The 22,685-nt window shown below is 40.5% G+C and overlaps 1 protein-coding gene across 14 annotated transcripts in view; it reads right to left on the reverse strand.

Moving 5' to 3' along the window:
* Window positions 1–22,685, reverse strand: part of RIMBP2 (RIMS binding protein 2) — a 95,012-nt gene that overhangs the window by 27,194 nt on the left and 45,133 nt on the right. For all 14 annotated transcript variants that reach the window (XM_032706215.1, XM_032706211.1, XM_032706210.1 and 11 more), the window contains 7 exons: window positions 19,904–20,008; window positions 16,745–16,795; window positions 12,004–12,208; window positions 6,285–6,436; window positions 3,987–4,063; window positions 3,301–3,410; window positions 2,001–2,810 (listed from right to left, as the gene is read on the reverse strand). In XM_032706215.1, the coding sequence (XP_032562106.1) occupies window positions 2,001–2,810; window positions 3,301–3,410; window positions 3,987–4,063; window positions 6,285–6,436; window positions 12,004–12,208; window positions 16,745–16,795; window positions 19,904–20,005 (1,507 nt within the window). In that variant the 5' untranslated portion in view covers window positions 20,006–20,008. The remainder of the gene's footprint in view (window positions 1–2,000; window positions 2,811–3,300; window positions 3,411–3,986; window positions 4,064–6,284; window positions 6,437–12,003; window positions 12,209–16,744; window positions 16,796–19,903; window positions 20,009–22,685) is intronic.

The raw sequence follows: 22,685 nt of genomic DNA on the forward strand, positions 1-22,685 counted from the left end.
TCCTGCACTTTTCATGTAACTGCTCTCTCTGGGTTTGAAATGTGAGCAGTTCCCTCAAGGTCATTTTTGCTTATTGTACTCCCCAAAAAACCCTGAGTTTGATACAGTGTGAAAATATTAAAATATTCCCTGATACACATTCCTTTTTTGGGATAAGTGGCTGATGACATCCTTTTCTGTAAGGATATCACCCAATCCACTAGTAAAGGCCAGAGCTTCTCAGCTTCGGATAAAATGAGCACTGGAGGCATTTAAAAAGGAAAAAATAATCCAGTCTGAGAAAAAGAACCAGCATTAGTCACTTAATTTCTTTCTTTTAACTGTGGTTTGAAAGAAGAAAGATGTGATTACTCGAAGCCAGCAGTATTTGCAAGACAAAACCATGACACACTGTGATGGTTAACTCCCATCATTGACTTATTTCATGGGCATCCTTTCCCTTTCTTCCAATAACTTCTAAAATACAGGCATAGGCCTCTAATAACTTCAACTGTTGCTATTTTATTTTGCTATAAAACAGTGAAAAGTTGATATGCTTCCATAAGAATGCTCTCTGTGCAATGAAGGGGTGGGGAAGACTCTGGGTTTAAAAGATGAGGCTTCACTGCAGTTCAGCTCCCCAGCAGAGAACAGCTCAGGCACTGCTTAGCACACTCCAGCAACTAGGGGGAGATACAGCACGTTCAGTGTTTGAAAAATACCTCACTCCAAAGGCCTTTCTCAATCAGTAAAGGAGTTGACAAATGTAATAAGTTCAAGCCAGCGTCCAGGCAGTGCCTCCCAGCTGCCCCAGAACACATTCCAGGTTGGAAATGCCCCCCTCCCACAGGTTCTACAACAGCACCACCACTCACCTCACTGGCATGATTCCAGACAAAAGAGTAAATGTGTGAGCTGAGGACGTTTTTACTGAAATTATAAACCAACAGCATCAAAAAGTGGAGACATATGAGCTTAACTCTCTCTCTACTCAGCCAGCACGGCTGTCCTGCCTGTCTCCTCACACAAATAAAAGTCACACAAGCCAAGGAAGAGACCAGAATTAATTCCTGCCCCTTTGCTGGAATCAAATCTCAGCAGGGAGTGAAGGAACCACAGCTCAGTACATGCTACTGACATTCCACTCTCCAGGAGCCACTTGTGCTTGTCTGTCCCTGCTCCAGAGGCATTCAGGGATCTGAAAGACTGAATGCAGAAGGAGTCTCCTACTTGTCCTTGGTTAGATGACCTTGGGTAGGTGAATATATAAGGACACGTTCAATTTTTTTCAGGGATATTGCCATATACCCCCAAAATCGTGAGATTATCCTGTAATTCACTTCATTCTTTCTGCTCCAGTTTTCAACACCACTTCAGTGTTCTTAAATAGTGGGAAATGACTGACAAGACTTGCCACCATTCCTAATGTAAAAGCCAGGTGGGGAAAAAAACCCTCAGACTATCCGAAACAAAATGGATTTGTTGACTTTACAGATTCAAATTGTACAATGTGATTACAACTTCCCAACCAAAATGCATTTACGTCCCCTAAATGACCCTGTGGTCCTCTAAGAGGTTTGTGTTGTTTTTCATTAGAGAAAATATCTGTAAGAAGTGCTTTAAGACACACACATAACAAAAAAATGACATGTCAGAAGTAAAAACTGTTTTTTCTCCCAGCGTTGTTCACACCAATGAGAATAAATTACTACCAGAAATATTATAACTGGACAAACCAAATACAAATGGAGATTAATCTGATAAACACTTAGCGTGTTATCTGAGATGATGATCTGGAGTTCATCTCCCCCAAAAATATATCTGTCCTTACCCAGGAGCAAGGAAGACAATAATGCAGGACAGGAATGAATTTTAAACAGCATAAAGCAATCTAATAATCCCCACTCTGCTCACAAAAGTGACAGGGGTTAGAGCAGGAAGCCAAAGGTTAAGTTATTTTATCTAGTATTTTCAGAGAAACTTAACTGGAGAGTTTTGGGCTAGGGAGAAAAATATCAAACCTGCTGGCAATGTAGAAAATTCCACAAAGGCTTCCTTTTTTTCTCGTTGTTCCAAGGGAAGCTGCCAGGGCATCTGATGGGGCTTTGCCATGACCTTCACCTTGTAGGCCATATTGGGCTTCAAATTAAAAAAGTGGTACTTGTAGCTAGCAGCCTTGACAATGTCAAACTCTTCTTCATTAAGGAAGATGACGTGACTGTAATTGCTATTGGTAGGGAGCCAGGACAGCTCAGCAGAAATCTGGGTTATATTGTCCACTTTCAGATTGGAGGGGGCTACTATGACATCCTTCCCCACTAACAGGGTGCACTGCAGCTCGTCGGAGTTGCCCTTGTTGGTGATGCTCTGGATGGATATTCTGTATGTGCAGGCAGAAATGTTGAGCTTCTCTATGAGAGCTTTCGTTCTGCTCCCCAAGGCGACGTTCATCCGGATTTCCTTGTCGACCAGGACGTTGTAGCTGCTGATGGTTCCCCAGCCGGGTGGCACTACTGGTGGCTCCCAGCCCACAATGACACTTTTGGCTAGTTGTTTGATAAGGGTGATTTTTCTAGGATAAGGCACAATGTCTTCTCCAATTTCATCAATGTTCACATCCAGAGTCCCCGCGCCGTTGCTGATGACGCTGGAGTCTATGTGACTTGGTGGACTTATCTCCAAGAGATCTCCTTCCAAAGCAGGACCCGAGTGGTTGATAAAGTTCTGATCTTGTTCGCTGCTTAATGTGCTTGATAACCGGGTCTCGTTGTCTTGAACAAAATCCACAAAGTTTGAAGGGACTAGTCCTCTTTGTCCATCCAGAAGTTCTCCTGGTGAGAAAGAGCAACGCCATTAAAATCCTTGGAGGAGAACACCTCTTTCATGTCCGTGCCTTGAGAGCAGACAGGACAAGGGAATGCCATTAAAATCCTTGGAGGAGGACACCTCTTTCATGTCCGTGCCTTGAGAGCAGACAGGACAAGGAAGGAGGACGGAGTGCAAACCCTACATAAACAACATTCACAGCTTGAGAACGCGAAGGGGAACACCAGAACTGCCAGTAAGCTTTCCTGTCAACTTCAATCCTGCCAGCAGGAAGAGCTGACACTATAAAATATCTTATAATTAGCTTTGCCTGCAAGGAGCGGCTTTGCCGGTGCAGAAACTCTGTTAATTAACAGAGCGATGATAAGGGTAATTTTAGCAACTGATTTAGTGGTAGACTAAGAAGGAAAGAATTTGGAGTGCGTTTGACAGACGGACTGATTTCGATCTGCATGAATTAGCATGAATTCACAGACGGGAAAAGGAAAAAAATACCTTCGTAGAAGCCATCTTCATCCATGTCTCCGTACACGTAAAGGTACTTTCCTGCCGTAAGAGGGAGCTCTGCCTCTGGATTTTCGTTTGGTCCATCGAAAGGGTTGTAACTGCAGGGAGCACAGGAGCAACGTTGATCAGGGGGAGGTGGACAGCTCTAAGGCTTATTTTTTTAAAATGAATTAAAAGAAACTCAGTTGTGGGGGGGTCTTTTCCAGCCCCCACATTCCATTTTTTAAATATCTTTTATGTGTCTCTTACACAGGTTTATCAACTTCCACGAGGACAAGATAAAAAAAGACAAAAGCAGTGAGTTACAGGACTTTATATCTGAAATTTTAAAGTGCAAAGCAAAGATGCGATGGACTTTTAAATATTTTCTTGCTTGATAAAGTAATTTATAAGAACAGATTGAGACATCCTCTGCAAAGTAGGAGGTACCAATTTCATGTCATTTAGGCACTGAAGGCTGGAAATACAGTGGTGGGTGAGAGAGACATGTCATGTTCAGCTTCCTCTGACAATTAAAGCACATGGACAAGGCACTATTTTGCAGCCAGTAAAGGGGTCTGTTATCCATAACACTGATTCCATGTAATAATTCAGTGTGTGAATAAAGTGAAGGAAAACCTAATGTTGAATACTACAACTGTGTCTTATATATGGAATGAGATGGGGGGTTTTACCTATAACGGGCAATGCAAAGATGGACTTTCCCAGAATATCTCTGCTTTGAGGTATTGGAATTCTGATCATTATCCATCTGTAGGGGGGCAAAAAAAGAAAAAAAAGATAATACTATTTCAAAAAGCTGCATGAACAGTTTTCCTGACAGGTAATATAAATCAGACAGCGAACATGCAACACTGAGAAAAAACAGAAATTAAATTCCAACATGGAACACAACTGGTTAATTTTACTTAGAAGGGCTGACAGCAGTGACTAAGCACTTAAGACAAATGATGAATTTAGAGCTGGTGCAAGTGTCAGCTTCCAAACACTTGGAAACAATGAGTTTTACACAGAATATACCCCCTTACCAATCCCATCCAATCCAATCCACAGCACCAGCATCTGTTGAATCCCACCCTTTCCACTAACAGAAAGAAACATATTTCCTCGGAATTTACCATCATATTTAACTCAAATCTGCAAAGCCACACATTTATTCCATTACAAATCTGGTCTACAAACCCCAGAGATTAAATTGTGGTGCTGAATCAACACAGACTGTGCCTATTTTAGCTCTGCACCAGGTATCTCACGGCTAAAACAGTAATTCTTTCTGTTATGCTTTGAGCCTAGTAGAGTTTTTAAAGGGAGAGTCAAACTTCCTGCCATTTATTTTACAGAATGCTGTGAGCCATTTTCATCAAAAAATGCCTGTGCTTGAGAGAACTTTAATCAAAATAGAAATGCCAGGTAAACAGTGGGATCAAATAACATGAATTGTCCAAAAATTGACTGCAATTTTACCATCTAAACAGAGTGAATATTGAACTGCAACTTTCAGCTCTAAACTGGTCCCTGTCAAAAGTACACCAGGAAAATACTGAGTTAATACACTTTTCCTCTGAATTAACTCCCAAGAGGTGGAATTTGGGGATGTATGCACATTTCCAAGGATTATCACCCTGACACCTTTATGTGGTGCATAACTCAACCAAGAATGGTTATTCTAGAAGACTTTGGCACCAGTGACGACCAGGGCAGTTGCAAATATATTTTTTGCAGAGTGTCACTTTTTTTTTTTCTTATTTATTTCAGACTTCCCAGTGTTATGCTCCATTTTTAGATTTTATTCATACACTGTCCCTTAGGTCTGGATATCTCTGAAAAGGAATGGAGCTTAATTTCTGTGAGCTTGCATAACGTAAGTATGTATCACATAATTACACTCTAGAAGGCACAAAACGTACAATTCTCCAAAAGAGGGCTTGACATTCTCAGTGAGAGATAACTCAAAAAAATAATAGAAAAAGGGAATTAAATTTGACGTGTGCTTTTTCTGTTCCTCGCTGTTAGTTCTGCTTCCCTAAGTCTCCTTGCTAAGCTGCTTTTTCTGCTTTGACTACTTTTTCCTGTGGCCTCTTCTAAAAGCAGTGAATGTTTCCACTTTTCAGTAATGCTGCTACACAAATATACACAAATATTTCTTGTGGATAATCCTTAGATATGCCCATGGAATTCCTACTATACAAGAATCTTATATTTTGTTGAGTGTCCTACACAACACTCAGGCTTGTGATCTACTTAGAAACATTTGTTTCTGTCAATTTTCACAGGTTCAATAGCAATGAACTTATATAATATAGAAAGAAAATATGCACACAGTTGCAATTTATTTACTCCTGTAAAGAAAGATAAGAAAGGGACTCCAGACTACAAAGTGAGGGATAAAATCTAAAGATCATTTCCTCATAGGTATCTGCCCATACAAAACAGACCTTTTAGTGTTTAATAGAAAATTATACCCTTCTAAAAGGTTCTCCAAAATTTGTCCCATGCCTATTTTTATATACAACATTTCTCCTAAATATTAACAAACAACTTGTTATGGCAGCTTTGAAAAGCTCTTCTGAGCCTCCCGCTGGATTTCTACCAAAATCCTACTGAAAAGCAGAAAACCTTTCTAAGAAAGGAGGAACAGAACCTTTCAAAAGTACAATTAAACACCAGATGTAACAGCTGGATGGTGGAGGACTTTGGTGACAACATCCTGCAACTTCCACTTCCATTTTACAGGCTCAGTACCAGTTTAAGAGGGTGCTGGAAAGGCTGGAAAGGCTGTTAGCAGGTGGTGTCTTCCTTGAAAATATCAGTTACATTCCCACTGATGGTGTTCTTGAGCTGTCTCAGAAAATGAGAACATTCATGTCTTGGCTTTTTAAAAGCAGGTGGATCAACCTGCATCAGCCCCCCGGAGCAGAGGAGTCTTGGCCCCTATAACACACATTTTCAGTAAGAAATTTAAAAAGACTCACGTCTGAATCAAATCTGCATCTTGGGGTACCAGATCTTGACTTGGACAGGAATGTAGGTTTGACAGACAGTTGTTCTGGTTTGTCTCCAGATATTTGAAGGGGTCGTATAAACTCTGAGATCACACAGCGACTTCCAGAAGGACTTTCGTGAACTGGCAGTGAACAAAACACACATGAGAATAAGGAATTGCTCTCAAGCAGAAACACTGCCAACTGATAAGCAGCAGTGAGTTATTTTCTTCTCCTGTTAAAAATCCTTCCAGAAAAAGACTACAGTAGGTAGACTGCAGAACATAAAAGGCTCTGCCTACTCGTTCCCAGTCTCTTGGTAAATCACATAAATCAACAATATGTAACAAAACATAATGTAGAAAGTGAAGGTACTTTAACTCAAAAAACTCAAAGTTCAATTTTTCCTTATTGAAAAAAATCCACCTTCATTCTGAGCACCTTAATATGTACAGAGAAGTTACCTGACATGCTGTTTAACACACCCAGCACTAACCAGCTGCTGTTAGAACCTTTATTTCTTCTGGGGACTCTGTCATATACTGGAAAGTAGAACCAAGTCATACATTTGTCTTCTGAGGAAGTGACTGAAATGCTAATGATTTAGCTGGCAGGATGTTCATTTGCAAATGAAGTGGTTTGACTTTTGTAAGGCAGCAAGTGCCAAGAGCACCTGCTTCATACTTCCTGAGAGTTCCTCTTTAACACCAGCACTAAAACACGTAATTTGGTCACAGTTCCTTCTCTCCAGTTTCTAAAAAAAATGGAAGACTTGGGCTATGAAAAAGGAAAAATCTTCAGAAATCCTTTTTGAATGTTTCTGTTGCGCTTTTAAAAACAGTTTTAAGAAAATAAAAAGGCAGCATATACTGTACATTGAATAACCCAAGGAGGCTGATCCCTCTTATCTCCCACTGACTCCAGTGAAAATCAGGCCCAGAGGTGAGGGGAGACAATTAAAAATAACCATGTCATCAAGGTTGCAAGACAGACTAATAAAGTGTTATATAAAATACTTCTACATTTTTTCCCTTTTACTGTTAGTTTAGTCCCCAAACCACAGGACAGCAGGAGATTGTAAACTGAGCTTAGTTATACCTGCAGCGTGAGCAGAAGTTACAGCAAAGCACAGCCCTTGCTGACACATCCAGATATGCAGAGTGCATTCTCCTTTTCATTAACATAATGAGCCTATGCTCTAATTTTTCTGAATATGTGTAGGTTCAGCATTTCCTCTCCTGTTGTGCCAGAAGTCTGGACAGCAATGTTTTGCTACTGAATTGCAGCTTCCCAGACCACGTCACCAGGAATTATCAGTGGAACCTCTTTATTCATACTGCAGAGGAGAATAAGCTCCAAGAATATCATCAGAGGGTTTTTCTGGTGTTCTCATTAGTCCATTATGATTAATTTTCTCTGCATCACTGTAATTTACAGCAGGACAGCTTAAGCCCATTGACAGCAGGGTAATATACAACTCACCACACAAAAGATTAATTACAGCCAGCCCCGCTTACAGCAATCCCCAGGCTGGAAAAGGGCACATTTTTTATTCTTGGAACCTTTCTCACATATATAACAAAAAAGTCATCCCTGTTCAGAAACCTTCAGCCAATTTAGCTCCTTCTGTTTGCTGTTAATGTGCTTGCCATATCAGCCTGTCAGCGCCAAGCCTATAAATAATTGGGCCAACTGTGATTATTCATTCAAAGGAAACTGCTGTTTGCTCTCATACCTCCTGGATTCTTCAGGCTTTGTTTTTAAATTAGTTGCACAACATGGCAAATGTGGAGAAAGATTCTAGGACAATCTAGCCCTTGCTTTGCATACATATAGGATAACTAGGAACATGCATTATCAAGAACTCCAGGAGCATCAGGACACTGGAAGATATTGATCTGCCTTATTATTTTCACTTGTGAAACAGGGTACATAGAATTTGCCCTGAATCTTTGACATGTAGAAGAGAAAACTATGTGGTAGCTGTGTTTGCATTAGTGACTGGACACATGTATGCCCACATAGATACCTCATCTCCCATCAGTGACTGGAATATCCATCAGTGTATGTGGAAGTGCAGCTTCTGCCCCAAGTCTAGCTCTGCAAAATGGATCTGTCTTCCTAACTGGACTAATTGCTGTCTTCAGTGTCCTCTGTTTCTCCATTTATTTGGCTACTTGTGCAATGGAGCATCTCCCTTGTCAATAAGATCCACACAGGGTGCCATCTACTCCTGTCTCCTTAGGAAAGAGTGTGTGAAACAACAGAAGCTGATCCTCTAAGGCTCTTTCCATGCTGTGGGACTGCTTTTCTCTAGGGCCACAGTGTGAGCTATTTCTTAAAGCAGTTTAAAAATTACTGCATTTTCAAGGTCTTCTAATATCTGTAGTAAACTGGAAAGAACTGATTTTCATGTGGGCCTTACCATGCAACTTTAGCAGTGAGTTCCTGTGTGTTCTGGAGAGGAGCCCTTTTAAAAGGTCATGAGATACTTAAATAATATATATAAATTCATGTTGATTCTATGTATGTAGAGCCACAGTTGGATTTAAAAAAAAAATAAATAAACACAGGCATCATCAAGTAATGCCTTTGTAAAAAAAAAACAAACCAAAAAACCAACAAAATTGGGACTCAGTGCACGAAGCACATTCCTCCTGAAACCTCCTGAACCTCTGTCATCTCCTGATCATTTCTGCAAAGGAGGGCTACTCCTGCAGATTGTGACAGGATACAGACAAAAAAGGCTGCATGATGTCCCTGGGCTTGAGCTACAGACTGTGGAGGAATGAGACCTACAGACTGTTTTAAAGCTTGTTAACTGCAAACCAAGCAAAAAAACCCAAACGAAACACCTTCCCTTTTATATCTGCCCTCTGGAAAAACCACATTTTAAAATGAAGAGTACAAGAGGTCAGCTCTTAAGAAAATGCAGCAGCATCTAGAAATGTCTCTTTTTTTTTTTTCTCTAAATGCTAGAAAAGAACCCTATAAAGCCACGGGGTTTTTATCCATAAAGTCTTTGTGAAATCAATATACGCTCAAAATGGCCATTATTTTCCCATGCCTGGCAAATACCTGTTAAAGTCTGAAGAACATCCTTTCAAGAGAAAAGGAAGATCACCAGGCCTAATTGAAATGTTTCAGGAGAATTAAAGCTGCCCATACTTGCATTACAATTAGACTCTCCATTTTATTTATTGCAATTGCTGATTCCATATGGACTACCTAAATTACCCAGAAAGACCATTCAAACGAGCCTCTTATCTGATGAATAATAAATCTTAAGGTTTCTCTATCTGATTGTGACATTATTATATGCTTAAAGTGAACTTTTTAAGCTCTAATCCATTCTGGCTGGGTTTATTTCATTTCCTGATACATTCAAACATCACCAATTAAGGCAAAGCAGCTGGTCATAAACTGATCTCATTTCCGTCATTTGCTTTGCTTTGAAAGCTGTCCCTGTGTTCCCTCTTGTGTTCTTTCTTCCTCACACATAATAAAAATAATTACACTTCTGGTTTGAAGAACTTGCTGTACATTGCCATCATTATTGTGGAAGGGCTGATTTCAATAATTAGAAATCCTGCCCACTTGCTCAAACATCACTTTATTGTTATCAGTGCATTCATACTGAGAATGAATGTTGTCCAAGGATTTCTGATGTTTATTCACTGAATTCTTAGTCACATAAAAAAATCAAAAGGTTATGGGGAAAGATTTACAGCTTTTAAATGCCTTCAGTACAGACCTGGCTGCGTTTGCTGTGCCTTTACTCAAGGATTACATGGAATATTTCTGTTTGGCGTGTTTTGAAGGTTTCTAAAAAGGTTTTTCCATTGGTATTTTATTGGTTTGGAGAGTTTGACTGAGTACCTTAAAAAGTTTAGGTGATTTTCATCTGGGCATGGTGGCCTGCTTAAATCAATTGCAGTGATACAGGCTGGACCTCCCCCAGCTGCCTGAAGGACATTTCAATACCTAACTACCTTTTCTTTAAAATTAATTTGAACTAATTTGAAAATCCTGTCCTTAGAAGACATGAAGAGCTAATGCTGCCGGTATTAAGGAAATTTCTACTAAATTCTTATGGCTATCAGGTAATGCCTTCAGAATTCTCCATTTACTGCACTTTGACATCCAGTTAAGTAAAACCTGCAGCTCTAGAAAAGTCTATGAATTAACATGCATCACAGTGGGCAAGACTGCCAACAGCTCCAATTTTGTGCTCAAGAACCCAAAGCACACAAAATACAGAGTTACTGAACTGGAAAGAAAGAAGGATGTCACCTTGCTTCCCTTTGACTTGGTTTCACATTGGGTTTAGCACCCTTCACTGAAAATCACTGCTCGTCTGCAGCAGCGGGGAAATGATTTGTGATTCCCAGGACCTGTTACTCAGAGTTTTTCTAGAAGCTTAGGGAAAAAAGTCGAGATTATTTCATATTTCCAGTTCCTTTTCACACTTATTTTAAAACAATCTTTGGCGAATTTGTAAGTAAAGGAAATTAACTGACAGCTGTTTTTTTGCAGAACAAGTGAAGTGATTCCTCACTGAGCTGGTGAGGACACTCCTCAGCCTCGAGAATAACATCCTGATAATACACAATCCAACATGATTTACATGGAAGTGATTTCCAAGTGGGCTCAGGTAACCTCTTGCCTTGACCTTTGCAATTTTCTTATGAATAATGGATGGTTTACAAAGCTCTGTACTTAGGAGAGCCCGTTGCCTCTGGCAACAGGAGATAACCTGGTGAAAGTTCAACACAGATCTTGGATAACCACACACTGTGGACTACCCTGAGCACTGGAAGTGCAAGAACAACAATACACATGTAAATCAGTTTTTCTTTTTTTTTTAAACTTCACATTCTCCACTTGTTTTCAAACTCAAATCAACAATGTGTTTGTTGAGACTCTTCTGTTTCTAGAACAACTGGGAGTTACATATTTAAATACTATTTGAAACATGGTTAAAAATTTAAACATACCTTTGCACAGTTTAGCAAGCAACTCTAGGCATTATCCTCACTCAGTTCTGTTAAAATATATCCCCATGAAACTAATTTTCAACCAAAATCACTTTATACAAGAATCTGTGTTTTGTAGACTGGGTTTGCTTCAATTTTAATTTTTGTAATGTTTTACTTTCAAATTTTTTTTAAGGAGAAGTGCATGATTTCTGTTGAACAAATGAAATTAAGCCAAAACCATTTTCATGTCTGTCAAAATACCCCATTCAGTTCCCCCATTTTCTACCCATCTCTATTTACACTCCTCTTCTATGTAATGGCCAGTACAGTGTGTGTGGGTCTCTGTGCTTTCTTTCTCCATAGCAGACCTACCCCTGTGTCCCTGAAACAGGGAAGGTTTGACAACAAAGCCTGTATATGCAGACAGTCCTTCTTCTTACAATGGAAGTATATTTTTACATAAGGAACACACAATTTAACACTAAACTGGTTTCTTATCACTACTCCCAACAACAATTAGAGAGAACTGTGCTCCCAGCAGTGCCCAAATAAAACTGGAACAAGTTCAGTGGAGGCTTAAGAGATACTTTGAAATTTAAACAAGTCACAAAACGGGAACAGGAGTGGATTCCACCCTCCATTTGTACAGCAAACTGTGTTTACATCAGAGAGTTGCATCGTAAAACCTACAGGGCAGAACCGACACCCACAAACAAAAGGCTGGTCCTTACCTTTGCCTATAGAGGTGGCTATTCCATTCATTAACTGGGATAGGGATTTACCAGGAGAACCAGAGATATCCGAGGGTGCCAACGTGTTGCTGCTCAGGAGATCAATCTTCCCTGCCTGCTGCCGAAACTTCTCCAGCTCTCTGGACAGGAGGTTAAATTGCTCGCTCTGCGTCCGGCATTTCTCCTCCAGCTCCCGGACCTTGGCCTGCACAACCAAGACACAGCACCGAGATCAGAGCTCTGACTCCATCAGATTTTTCTGAAGGACCAGAAAGCCAGGAGAGGCAAACTATTTGGGATAAACAGGCCCATGATCACCCTCAGCCTGGTGATAAACCCTGTAATACTGAGATGATTTCTCCTTTCGTCCTCAGTTTCCAAAGGGGAAATTCCTGATCAGATATTTTGGCAGTGCTCAAAAAACCACTGGCAAGAACACCTGCAAACAGATCCTACGGCTTTGTGACTTCTACACACATCTGAATGTCAGTCTTGTGTTCTCCTTCAACTTTTTCTAAAACTCAGGTGTTTTTCTGAGATTTGCCCATCCTCTTCTGTTAAGTTGAAACCTCCTGAATGGCTGGATTAACATTTATGTATCAAAACCCAACAAGAACAAAAAAAACCACAGTGGCTCATGCAGAATATGGGCCCAGGTACTGGTTGAATTCCTTTCCAAAACCAATGCTCCTCTCTTTAAAGCCAAACCACAAAAAGTACTCTAGACTCCAGCAACAGGAGGTTGGTTGAAAGGCTGTGAGAAGCACCAAAATGTCATTGTTGGTAAACATTTTTGTTTCAATTTTGAGGCATCGGGCTTTAACAAAAGAGAACTTAAAAAAGAACTTAAAAGAGAACTTCTGTGCTGATCTGGGAAATTTGCCTACATGCAGCTTATGAATTCCTGATGTGAGAAAATGGATAAGGTGATGTGAAAGAAAGATTCCCTGACTGAAATAAATTACAAAGGGCCTGGGAATTCAAGATTTTTTTCTACAACTTTTACTCAGAACATATAAAGAGTAGTAAAGACACTAGAGCATGAAAAAGTCTTTTATCCACATTCTGCACATTCATTGTACCAGCTAAATTAAGGGTATAATAATGTTTTCAGTACAATGAATTTAAATTTCAATCTGTATTTTATTCAATCTCCATAGAAGACAAAACTCACAAATCTGGAGTGCCCAGAGAGTTAGGAGAGAACTTATTAACACCTCTTGCAAAGACTGAAGAATCAGAGAAGCTCCTGAGAGTTTTCCTTTGTGAGGTTTGATTTTCACATGGGGGCAACCAGTTGGTCTGTGCTCTGATTATGTGGCAGAGGAAAGGTCACTGAAGACCCAGGGAGAACCCAGGTCTATGTGCTGTGACCCAAAGCAGCAGAAGTAGCTCAGCAGAGGCACTAATGGGCTCCTTGTATGAAAAGGTGATGTATTGTATCCTGAACTGGTGCTTTGTGATGAACAAACATCACTTTCCTTCATTAAACCCCCCTTTTATAGTATATGCCTTGTTAAACAACTGTTCTAACAAAGGAGGTCTGGATATCAAATTCATTCAACTGAACTAAGAGTTTGGGCTTTCTCAAAGACAAAAACATTCTCAGTTCATGTAAGAAAAACTGCACATTTTACGTATCAAGAAAATAACATATATTACATACCACCTCTAAAAAGATCCTAGCTCAGCTAAAGACAAGGAAAACATTTATAGCACCCAGAAGAACCCAGAAATCCAAATTTTCTACTACAGAAGGTGGTACTGTTTGTTCCTTTCCTTGTAACGAATACTTTTTTAAAGCTGGAGTGAGCTTAAAAGATAAAATTTCTCTGTATTCATAACACCAATTAATTTATTTCTGCTAAAGATGTCTCAGGGTATCCATCTGATCTGTTATAAAACAAAACCCAATAAGAATCAGAGACATTGTGGGCGCTTTACACAAACATTAAATGCTTGGGGTTTTTTTAGTCTTTCATCTCTTTGCTGTGGTTTTGAGGGACTGAAATGTGAGCCTTTGCTGCTTGTTCATTTGCTGCTAGAATATGACATCTATGTACAATTTTAAAAGGACATTAAGCACACAAAGAAGTAAACTGGTCTGGGTTTTTTGGTCCCCTCTTTTAAGGATGAGCTATTTGACCCTCTAAGAATATACACTGACTTTTCTACATGCAGTTATGGAAACTCTAGCAGGAAATGGAAAATAAAAACATCACAATCCAAATCTCAAAGAGATGCTAAGCCCATCTTAAAATTATTTTTGAAAAAACAGTAATGTGTTATTATTTATTAATTTTAGAAGTATATGCATTTCAGTATATGCCTTCTTTATCTTTTCTTCTGAGTATGTAGAAATTTCAAGTTGTTCTGTCATGACAGTGGGAAGCCTGGAAGAGAAACGCTTTTACTGCTTGAGGATGTGAGTTAGAATTGAGCACAAAGCTGGTACTGCATAAAGAAAAAAGGGCCTTAAATCCTCAGTGGAGCTACCAGGAAGCATTCCCTGTGCTCATCCTCGTTTCTTGGCTTCAGGCATGTGCTTGGTTTGCTGTCAGCCAGCCAGACTCACCTCGCTGGAGAAAACCTACGCGTCCATGTACGTCAGTGCAGGGCGAGGCGTGTGCTCACAGCCCCAGAAATCTGGGGTTTTATTCTCTGCCGTGGTTCCTCCCGTATGATCTGCCCTGCTAACGATGGCACAGAGGTGCCAAGTCTGCCAGACCTCCCTAAAAGTGGCTCTGCCTACAGCAGTGGTTGGATGAGGAGACATTCCCTGCTGCAGACAGATTGAATGTCTGTCACTTGGCACCCGCCAAGTTTCTCATACAACCCATGGTGCTGCTTCTAAAGTTCAAGTGGCTTCTTAAACAGAAAATGAAGCAGAGACTTCATCCATTACAAGACAGATACTGTTCACACGAGACAGGGAAGATGATGAGCAACTTTCCAAGTGGACAGGTTTGAATTCAGACTGGTAATTAACTCACATGTTCTGCTGGGGAGATATTATTTCATAGTTTAGCTGTTCTTAGCAGCAAAAGCTTTCACTGGGTGGTTCAAATCAACCTCAGGTGAAAATATCACATAAAATAGTCTCTGCATTAACAACGAAACAATCTGAATTCAGACAAAATCCACACAGTCAGAAAGTTTACAGTGGTGAATAAACTACCAAACCATTCCTAATGGGCATGCTCTTAAGAAATTTGACTTCCAAAATCAGGATCTGAGTTCTCATCAAATCATGCCAAGATTAATTTCTCATGGAATAAAAGTCTAATTTTGATGATTTGGTATTTGGCCAAAAAAAACCCAAAAAAATGCAAAGCATGCTTGCATAACAATGGTTCTAGCACGCATCCCATGCAAGGTTAGGCAGGGCTATCGTACTCATTTTAGAGGGAAAGGTGCAGGACTCAGGACAGGGAAAGGAGAATTTATGCCCTAAAATACCTGCATGCTGTCCAAGGTGTTCTGGATGAAGTGCAAAGCAATAAATCCCAAACAGGACACAGTAAACAAAGAGATGTGAAATAACCAAAGAAATAAAAACAGTTTTGAATACTTTTGTTTTGTTTTGTTTTTACATTTCAAAGCAAAGTGTATTAAAACAGTTCCACGTGTAAAAACATGCATTAACACAAACCACGCTACAGAGCGCTTCAGAAATCAATATTGCTGCTGATCTCAAACTGCAAAAGGCACATTAAATAAAATGCTGAACCAATAATGCACTTGTGGCAATAAAAAGCAAAAGCTTTGGCAACCTTGGTGGGGTTGTGCAGATCGCAGGTTGCAGACAAATCAGCTACACAGCAATTGTGCTCAGCTTGAGGGGGGTAAATAATCTCTTGTGTACCTTGTTTTTAATTATGTTTTCCTGCATTATATACTTTCCACCAGGCATTAAATAATAATTTAATCTTGTGTTCTGAAAGCTAAAACAAACTTAATATATATGGTGAATATGAAAGGTTATGAGCAAAACATGTGCTGTGGGAATATTGATTTTATGAACGAATTCTTTAATTATTTTTTCTTTACAGTTGATCGATGCACCTGAAAAAACACTTTTCATCAAGGCATGACCAGCAAGTGGACATATAGAAATACTGTGGGAAGCTAAACAGACTAGAAATCAGCTTTTGCTAAAAACAGATTTTTAAATGAAATATTTACAATGCACTTGCTATGATCAATCCATGGTATTGCCTGTTCTTTAGGGTACATTAACCCTTAACAACCATTTAATGCCTTTTCTTTTCATCAGGCAGAAAAATGAAGTGTTCTCCCTCTACCACAGCCTTTTAAGGTTATTTGAAGTATTTAAATTCTTTCATTAGGTTTAAAATTTTTGGTTCTTTAACATGTTGCCTTATGTTTATTAGCCAGTATTTAATTAGGAACGTTAGGTAACAGATTGGTATTTGCAGCTATATTTCCAGCCTAATAAATAGTATTTCTCATAATTAATCACTTTCTATTTTAATAGTATTTTACAAAAAAAAAAAGTCCCAAATGAGAAACTGAGGTACACAAATCACTTCCAACAGCTCAGCTTAATGCACTCCTAACTGAATTATAAACCTTAGAGGATGCAATTATATTAGAAGGTAAAAAAAAAATAAATCTATCTGGCTACATATTCCTTGGAACTTTCAGAAGTGATGACCCTGTAAAGTTATCACATTCAGAAGGGAACCTGAATAGGCAAAGGTAACACAGAGTATCTTACCTCTAGCAACTGAACTGCTCCCTCATGTTCCTTCTTAGCTTCAACCTGAGCCTTGTGTTTATGGAAAAGGAAAAAAGAAAAAGGAAAAAAAAAAAAAGAGAAAAAAAGGAGGAAAAGGGAAAATCATTAGTCATGCCACATATAATATGCTCTAAGCACATAAAGTAGCATACTGTATACACAAATCCAGAGCCAATTACAGTCTGGAAGGGGTGGCTCTGCCAGTATTACTCCAGCACTTGGGCTCCAAGCCTCTGAAATAACTGCTTATTTTTAGGAAATCGAATCTCAGTGAAGCTTAATAGCATTGGTATTTTGCTGGGCCAACACAAGCAGGCTCAACACACTGCAAAATCACATCTCTGAAACCCTCCAAATTAAAACTGAGGTGGAGTTTGGTATTGAGGAAGTTCACGGTGTAGAAACCTCCCACATCAGGTAGGAGAAAGCAACACAAAAATTAAGCTCATTCTTTTAATGAAGCATCAGTATTTATCATTGAAAAAATAGCTCAAAAAACACCTCAAGGCAAGCACAAGACAGGTTCTCTGAAAACAGTAGTGCAACATTTAGGGTCCAATCAACTGGGTCAAAGACGAAAAGAGAGAATAAATAAGAGCAGAAAAGTATTTTATATAACTCAGAAATTCACTTATCAAATCGTGGTCGGGAAAAGTCTAAACCTTAAAACCAAAAAATAGCACTCAGTAACTTTGGGTTACCCTCCCTTTATTTCCATTTAAGGTTTCAGTATCTCCTTCATTGAAGCTTGCCCAAGATAAGCACAAATTTTGTTAACCATTGTATCATTCTGCACATTCCTCACCAGAGAAAAATCTTAAAACCCTCCTGTTTGGCAGAGAACAGCACCCCACAGACTCTCCAATTTAATGGCCCAGAGAGTCCCATGATGGACACAAATAACAGCAATTTTCACTTCATTCCCCTCTCCTCTAAGGGCCACTCTACTCCTTTATTGGTTTCAGTGGAAGCTGGGTCAGGCCATAAAGTCACAACCAGAACATCCACCCAAACTATCCTTCACTGTCATGCAGGATAATAAAGCCTCCTTCAATCCTGCCAGCACAGTCATATTTCTTCCTGGACTACAGTAATAAGTCTTAGTGCTACCACTCGATAAATATTGGCTCCACGAGCATTAGCAAACATGTGATAACAGGTAATAGAAAGCCTCGAGTCATCCATCAGTACAAGTTTAATAAAATCTACCCAGCATATGAGTTCTGGATAAATGATTAGAAAACCTGCCTCAATAGCTATCTCTCTTTCACATCCAACTGCCTCGTGTATTAAGGTTTTCTTAAAAGAAAAAGACCATCTGATTCCCCCTCAGCACAAAATCGTGATGAGCAATATTGTACTCTTACTCTTAGGCTGAAAAATCTGAGCTGAAAAGCCTGTATTTATATTAAAAAAGACAATGAATCTTTATTTATATTCAAAATGGGGCCGTACCAGCAACTTGCTTTGCTTTGAAGTGCCCATTTTGGGGGTTCCTCAGCGCCTTTACCACAGTAAGAAGATGTGCTGTGAAATGCCATCCTGTTACTGCCCAGAGTTACCACTTTCATTTCACAGGACTCTCTCAAATAATTATATGACTCCAATAAAAAAGAAGGGAAGAAATAATTTAACCCACACACGTACCAGGTACGTTGGGAGATCTTGTTCCTTCAGGTCCACTGAACAAGAATTTGAGGGCTGGCTGCAGATGCTGAGCCAGTTGCACTGAGCAAAATACCAAATACAATACAACCTCCTTTGTGCTTGGCACCTGTCAAGCTGCAGCTTAGCAAAAGTGACTGGAGAAAAGACTAGCACAGAGATTTGCCTCCTGTGGCCAAACCAAACGCATTTTTATTAGAGGAATGTAACAAAAATTAGCAAGAAACGCTGTACCTTCCTTTGATTCCTTTGCATTGCCGGGACTTAAATTTCAAGTCCAAAATTTATGAGGACGTTCTAATAATAACAGCTGAATATAACTAGAAATGGCATTTTGAAATGTGCCTAAGTACATTAATTGAGAAAGACTAAAAGAAAATTAACAGAAAGATTTCATTTGGTCAAATGCAGCTTTCTATTTCAAGCAAACTCCATTAGAAATATCTTTTATTCTGCTGAGAATGTCCCCCCCTGCCAATTCTCTATCAAATTATCATTAGCACTATTATTTCTGTGTTTTAATCTAGTCCAGCAATTGGAAAAATCAACACTAGCACTGACACAATTGCAGCTTTAAGTGACTTTGGTATGATTGAAACTCAATATCACGTATTTTGTATTAGAATGAATACTGAGAAATTGCAGCACGGAAAGAAAAAAAGTCTTAAAGTGCTTTGTGAATTAGAGAATGACCTTGGAAATGAGGTACTTAAAAACTGTTTAGTTTATTGTGGTGGGCTGACCCTGGTTGGACACCAGGTGCCCACTAAAGCTGCTCCATCACTCCCCTCCTCAGCTGGGCAGGGGAGAGAAAACACAGCAAAAGTGTCATGGGAGGCCAGGGAGAGATCCCTCAGGAATCACTGTCATGGGCAAAACAGACTTGGGGAAATTAGTTTAGTTTATTAGCAGTCAAATCAGAGTAGGATAATGAGAAATGAAATCAAATCTTAAAAACACCTTCCCTAACCCCTCCCTTCTTCCCAGGTACTCCTGAACTCTCTCCCAGACGGAGAATGGAGACAGAGAATGAGGGTTGTGTTCAGTCCACTACACGTTGTGTCTGCTGCACTTTCCTTCTGACAGGGAGGACTCCTCACACTCTGCCCCTGCTCCAGTGTGGGTCCTCTCCATGGGATGCAGTTCTTCACAAACTTCTCCAACGTGAGTCTTTCCCATAGGCTGTGGTTCTTCACGAACTGCTCCAGCCTGGGTCCCTCCCGTGGGGTGCAGCTCTTCAGGAACAGGCTGCTCCAGTGGGAATCCCCCACAGGGTCACAAGTGCCCCTAGCAAACCTGCTCCAGTGTGGGGGTCCTCTCTCCACAGGTCCACAACTCTGCCAGAATCCTGCAGCAGCGATCACACAGAACAATCCAGAGCAGGACCCAGTTTGGCAGCTGGGGTTCAAGTTCTTCAGACCAGCAGCTCCACCCCATTCACTCTGTCACTGTGCTTTCCCTGGCTCCCCTTACCTTCTGCAGGAGCTCGATTTCCTGCTGTTTGGCGTTGAGGACAGCCAAGGCTTGCTCATGCTCCAACTCCAGCTGTTGCCGCCGTTCAGCAGCCTCTCGCATATGCTGTTTCAAGGGAACAGGGAAAACTATCAGGACACTTTAACCTGTTCCACCTGCAGCCAAACATAGAATCATAGAGTCATAGAATCACAGAATCAGCTGGGTTGGAAGGGGCCTCCGAGATCATCAACCCAACCCTTGATCCACTACCACTGTGGTTCCCAGACCACGGCACTGATGCCACATCCAGTCTCATCTTAAAAACCTCCAGGGACAGAGAATCCACCACTTCCCTGGGCAGCCCATTCCAATGGCTGAGCACCCTCTCTGTAATGAAATTATTTCTAATATCTAACCTAAACGTCCCCTGGCACAGCTTAAGACCACGTCCTCTTGTCTTGCTGATGGTCGCCTGGGAAAAGAGACCAACCCCTACAGCCTCCTTTCAGGGAGTTGCAGAGAGTGAGGAGGTCTCCCCTGAGCCTCCTCCAGGCTGAACAGCTCCAGCTCCCTCAGCCTCTCCTCACAGGACTTGTGCTCCAGTCCCTTCCCCAGCCTTGTTGCTCTTCTCTGGACCTGCTCCAGGACCTCAATGTCCTTCCTGAGCTGAGGGCCCAGAACTGGACACAGCACTCCAGGGGTGGCCTCACCAGTGCTGAGTCCAGGGGAAGAGTCACTTCCCTGGACCTGTTGGCCACACTGTTCCTGAGCCAGGCCAGGATCCATTGGCCTTCTTGTCCCCCTGGGCACACTCTGGCTCATGTTCAGCTTCCTGTCAATCCAAACTCCCAGCTCCCTTCCTGCCTGGCTGCTCTCCAGCCCCTCTGTCCCCAGCCTGCAGCTGCAGGGAGTTATTGTGGCCAAAGTGCAGGACCCGGCCCTTGGCCTGGTTGAACCTCATCCCATTGGAATCCGCCCAACTCTCCAACCTATCCAGGTCCCTCTGCAGAGCCCTCCTGCCTTCCAGCTGCCATCCCCAGGGATGCAGATGTTCCCTCTCAGCATAAAAACTCCCTGGGATAACCGACAGGAGAGCGGGAAACCGGACGGGGTTTTAATTCGGTCGGTACTTAGAGGTGTGTTGCCAAAGCTGAACTCAGGCATGGTGACAGCACTCTCTTTTAGGATATGTCACTGTGACATTGCCAGCACAGTGGCCTTGGTGCTGCACAAGTGAACAGGGCTCATTTCACCCACCAGGCACACGTTTTTATGTGGCACTATTGCTAAAAAGTCAAAGTGAGGAAAAAAAATTACCGTGACAATTCCCTAAACACCTCTTTATCTAGGATATGCTTTTGTGATTTGTTTTGCAAATGATGACCCAAAAGAAAGAGCTTACCTTTGCTGATTTCTGCCTATTATCTACAGCTAATTAGAAGGAACAAAACTAACACAGGTGGATTTGGACAAAAGGGACCATACAGTACTCATAAACAACTTTTAAAGTACATTTGCTGCTAATGATTCAAAGCAATATAAGAAAGGTTCTTGGGAAGAGCACAAGCTGAACAATGTCAAGATACCCTTTGCAGATAGAAATCTTTTTCATTACAGGTTAATATTATTCTCCCAACATCACTGTCACTTTCAAACACCCTCTTAATAAATGGGAGTTAAGAAAGATCTCTTTCTAGATTCTGATCTCTTCTCTGGTGAGACTGGTATTGAAGATTTTTATTTTCCAAATCACATATTATTCCCATATTACTCTCAGAGCAGAGGCACAATGTCTTATCTGCAGCACCATGAGTTATTGCACACCAACCTATTAGAAATCAGCACTTGGGAACACAAATACACGGCTAAAATCGACAAGAACAGCCCCAAAGATCTCCTATTGTGTACAAAAGAAAATTTTATCCAGCATATTTCGAACCTTTCATGAGCTGTTATCGTCTGCCACATGTTACTCACAACAAAGAGGGACAGCCCAGGGGGGCTGATGTCTCTCGATCTGGATATGTTTGCAAAGGAAGCAGAAATGTCTCCAAAGCTCCATTTGGCCTCTGCTTGGGATTTATTTATTTTCATTTGATTAAAAACAACAACAACAAACCAAAAAGGTTTTCCAATTCATCAGTTTTGACCCTCGACTATGGTTCGTTTTCTAGGAGCTTTGTGAGGATTCAGTATTTTGACTGTAAACATTTCTGAACTGTGCATACTATACAGAAGTTAAATGGATCTGTTCCTGGGTAATATCTATTATCAGGATTTTATAATGACCAAAAATAATGACTCTGATTCTCGTTTTATCTGAATGAACACAATCTATTTTGCTAACTGGTCTTACTCATGATTTAAATTAGCATGAAGCTACATTTATTGAGCTCAGCAGCTTCCATCAGGTCTTATGCAAAACTTGACACCGATGGAGCATCAGCACATTTCTTAAATTCAAGGAATGGTGAGGCAATCAAGTCATTCTCACACCTCTAATTAAAACCTTTAATTATCATAAAAAAGGTCTCACTTCACTCTCTCAAGATTCAGCACCAGATTTGGTACAGCATATTTTGATACTGTTAAGTTCTTGCTATTTCTACAAAAGCTACTACAGAACATTTCTAGTCCTTTGCAAAGATCAATAAATAATTAATACTGTGACCATACAGTGAATCTATAAAATGCAATAAACAGATTGTTAGCTGTGATCTGTGATTCTCCACAGCTTTTAATTTCTCCGTTTCCTAAAATATGTATTTAATGATCTGGAGTTCACAGATTTTAAGGTCAG

The sequence above is a fragment of the Chiroxiphia lanceolata genome, chromosome 18 (assembly GCF_009829145.1).
Source record: "Chiroxiphia lanceolata isolate bChiLan1 chromosome 18, bChiLan1.pri, whole genome shotgun sequence".
Taxonomy (NCBI): Eukaryota; Metazoa; Chordata; class Aves; order Passeriformes; family Pipridae; genus Chiroxiphia; species Chiroxiphia lanceolata.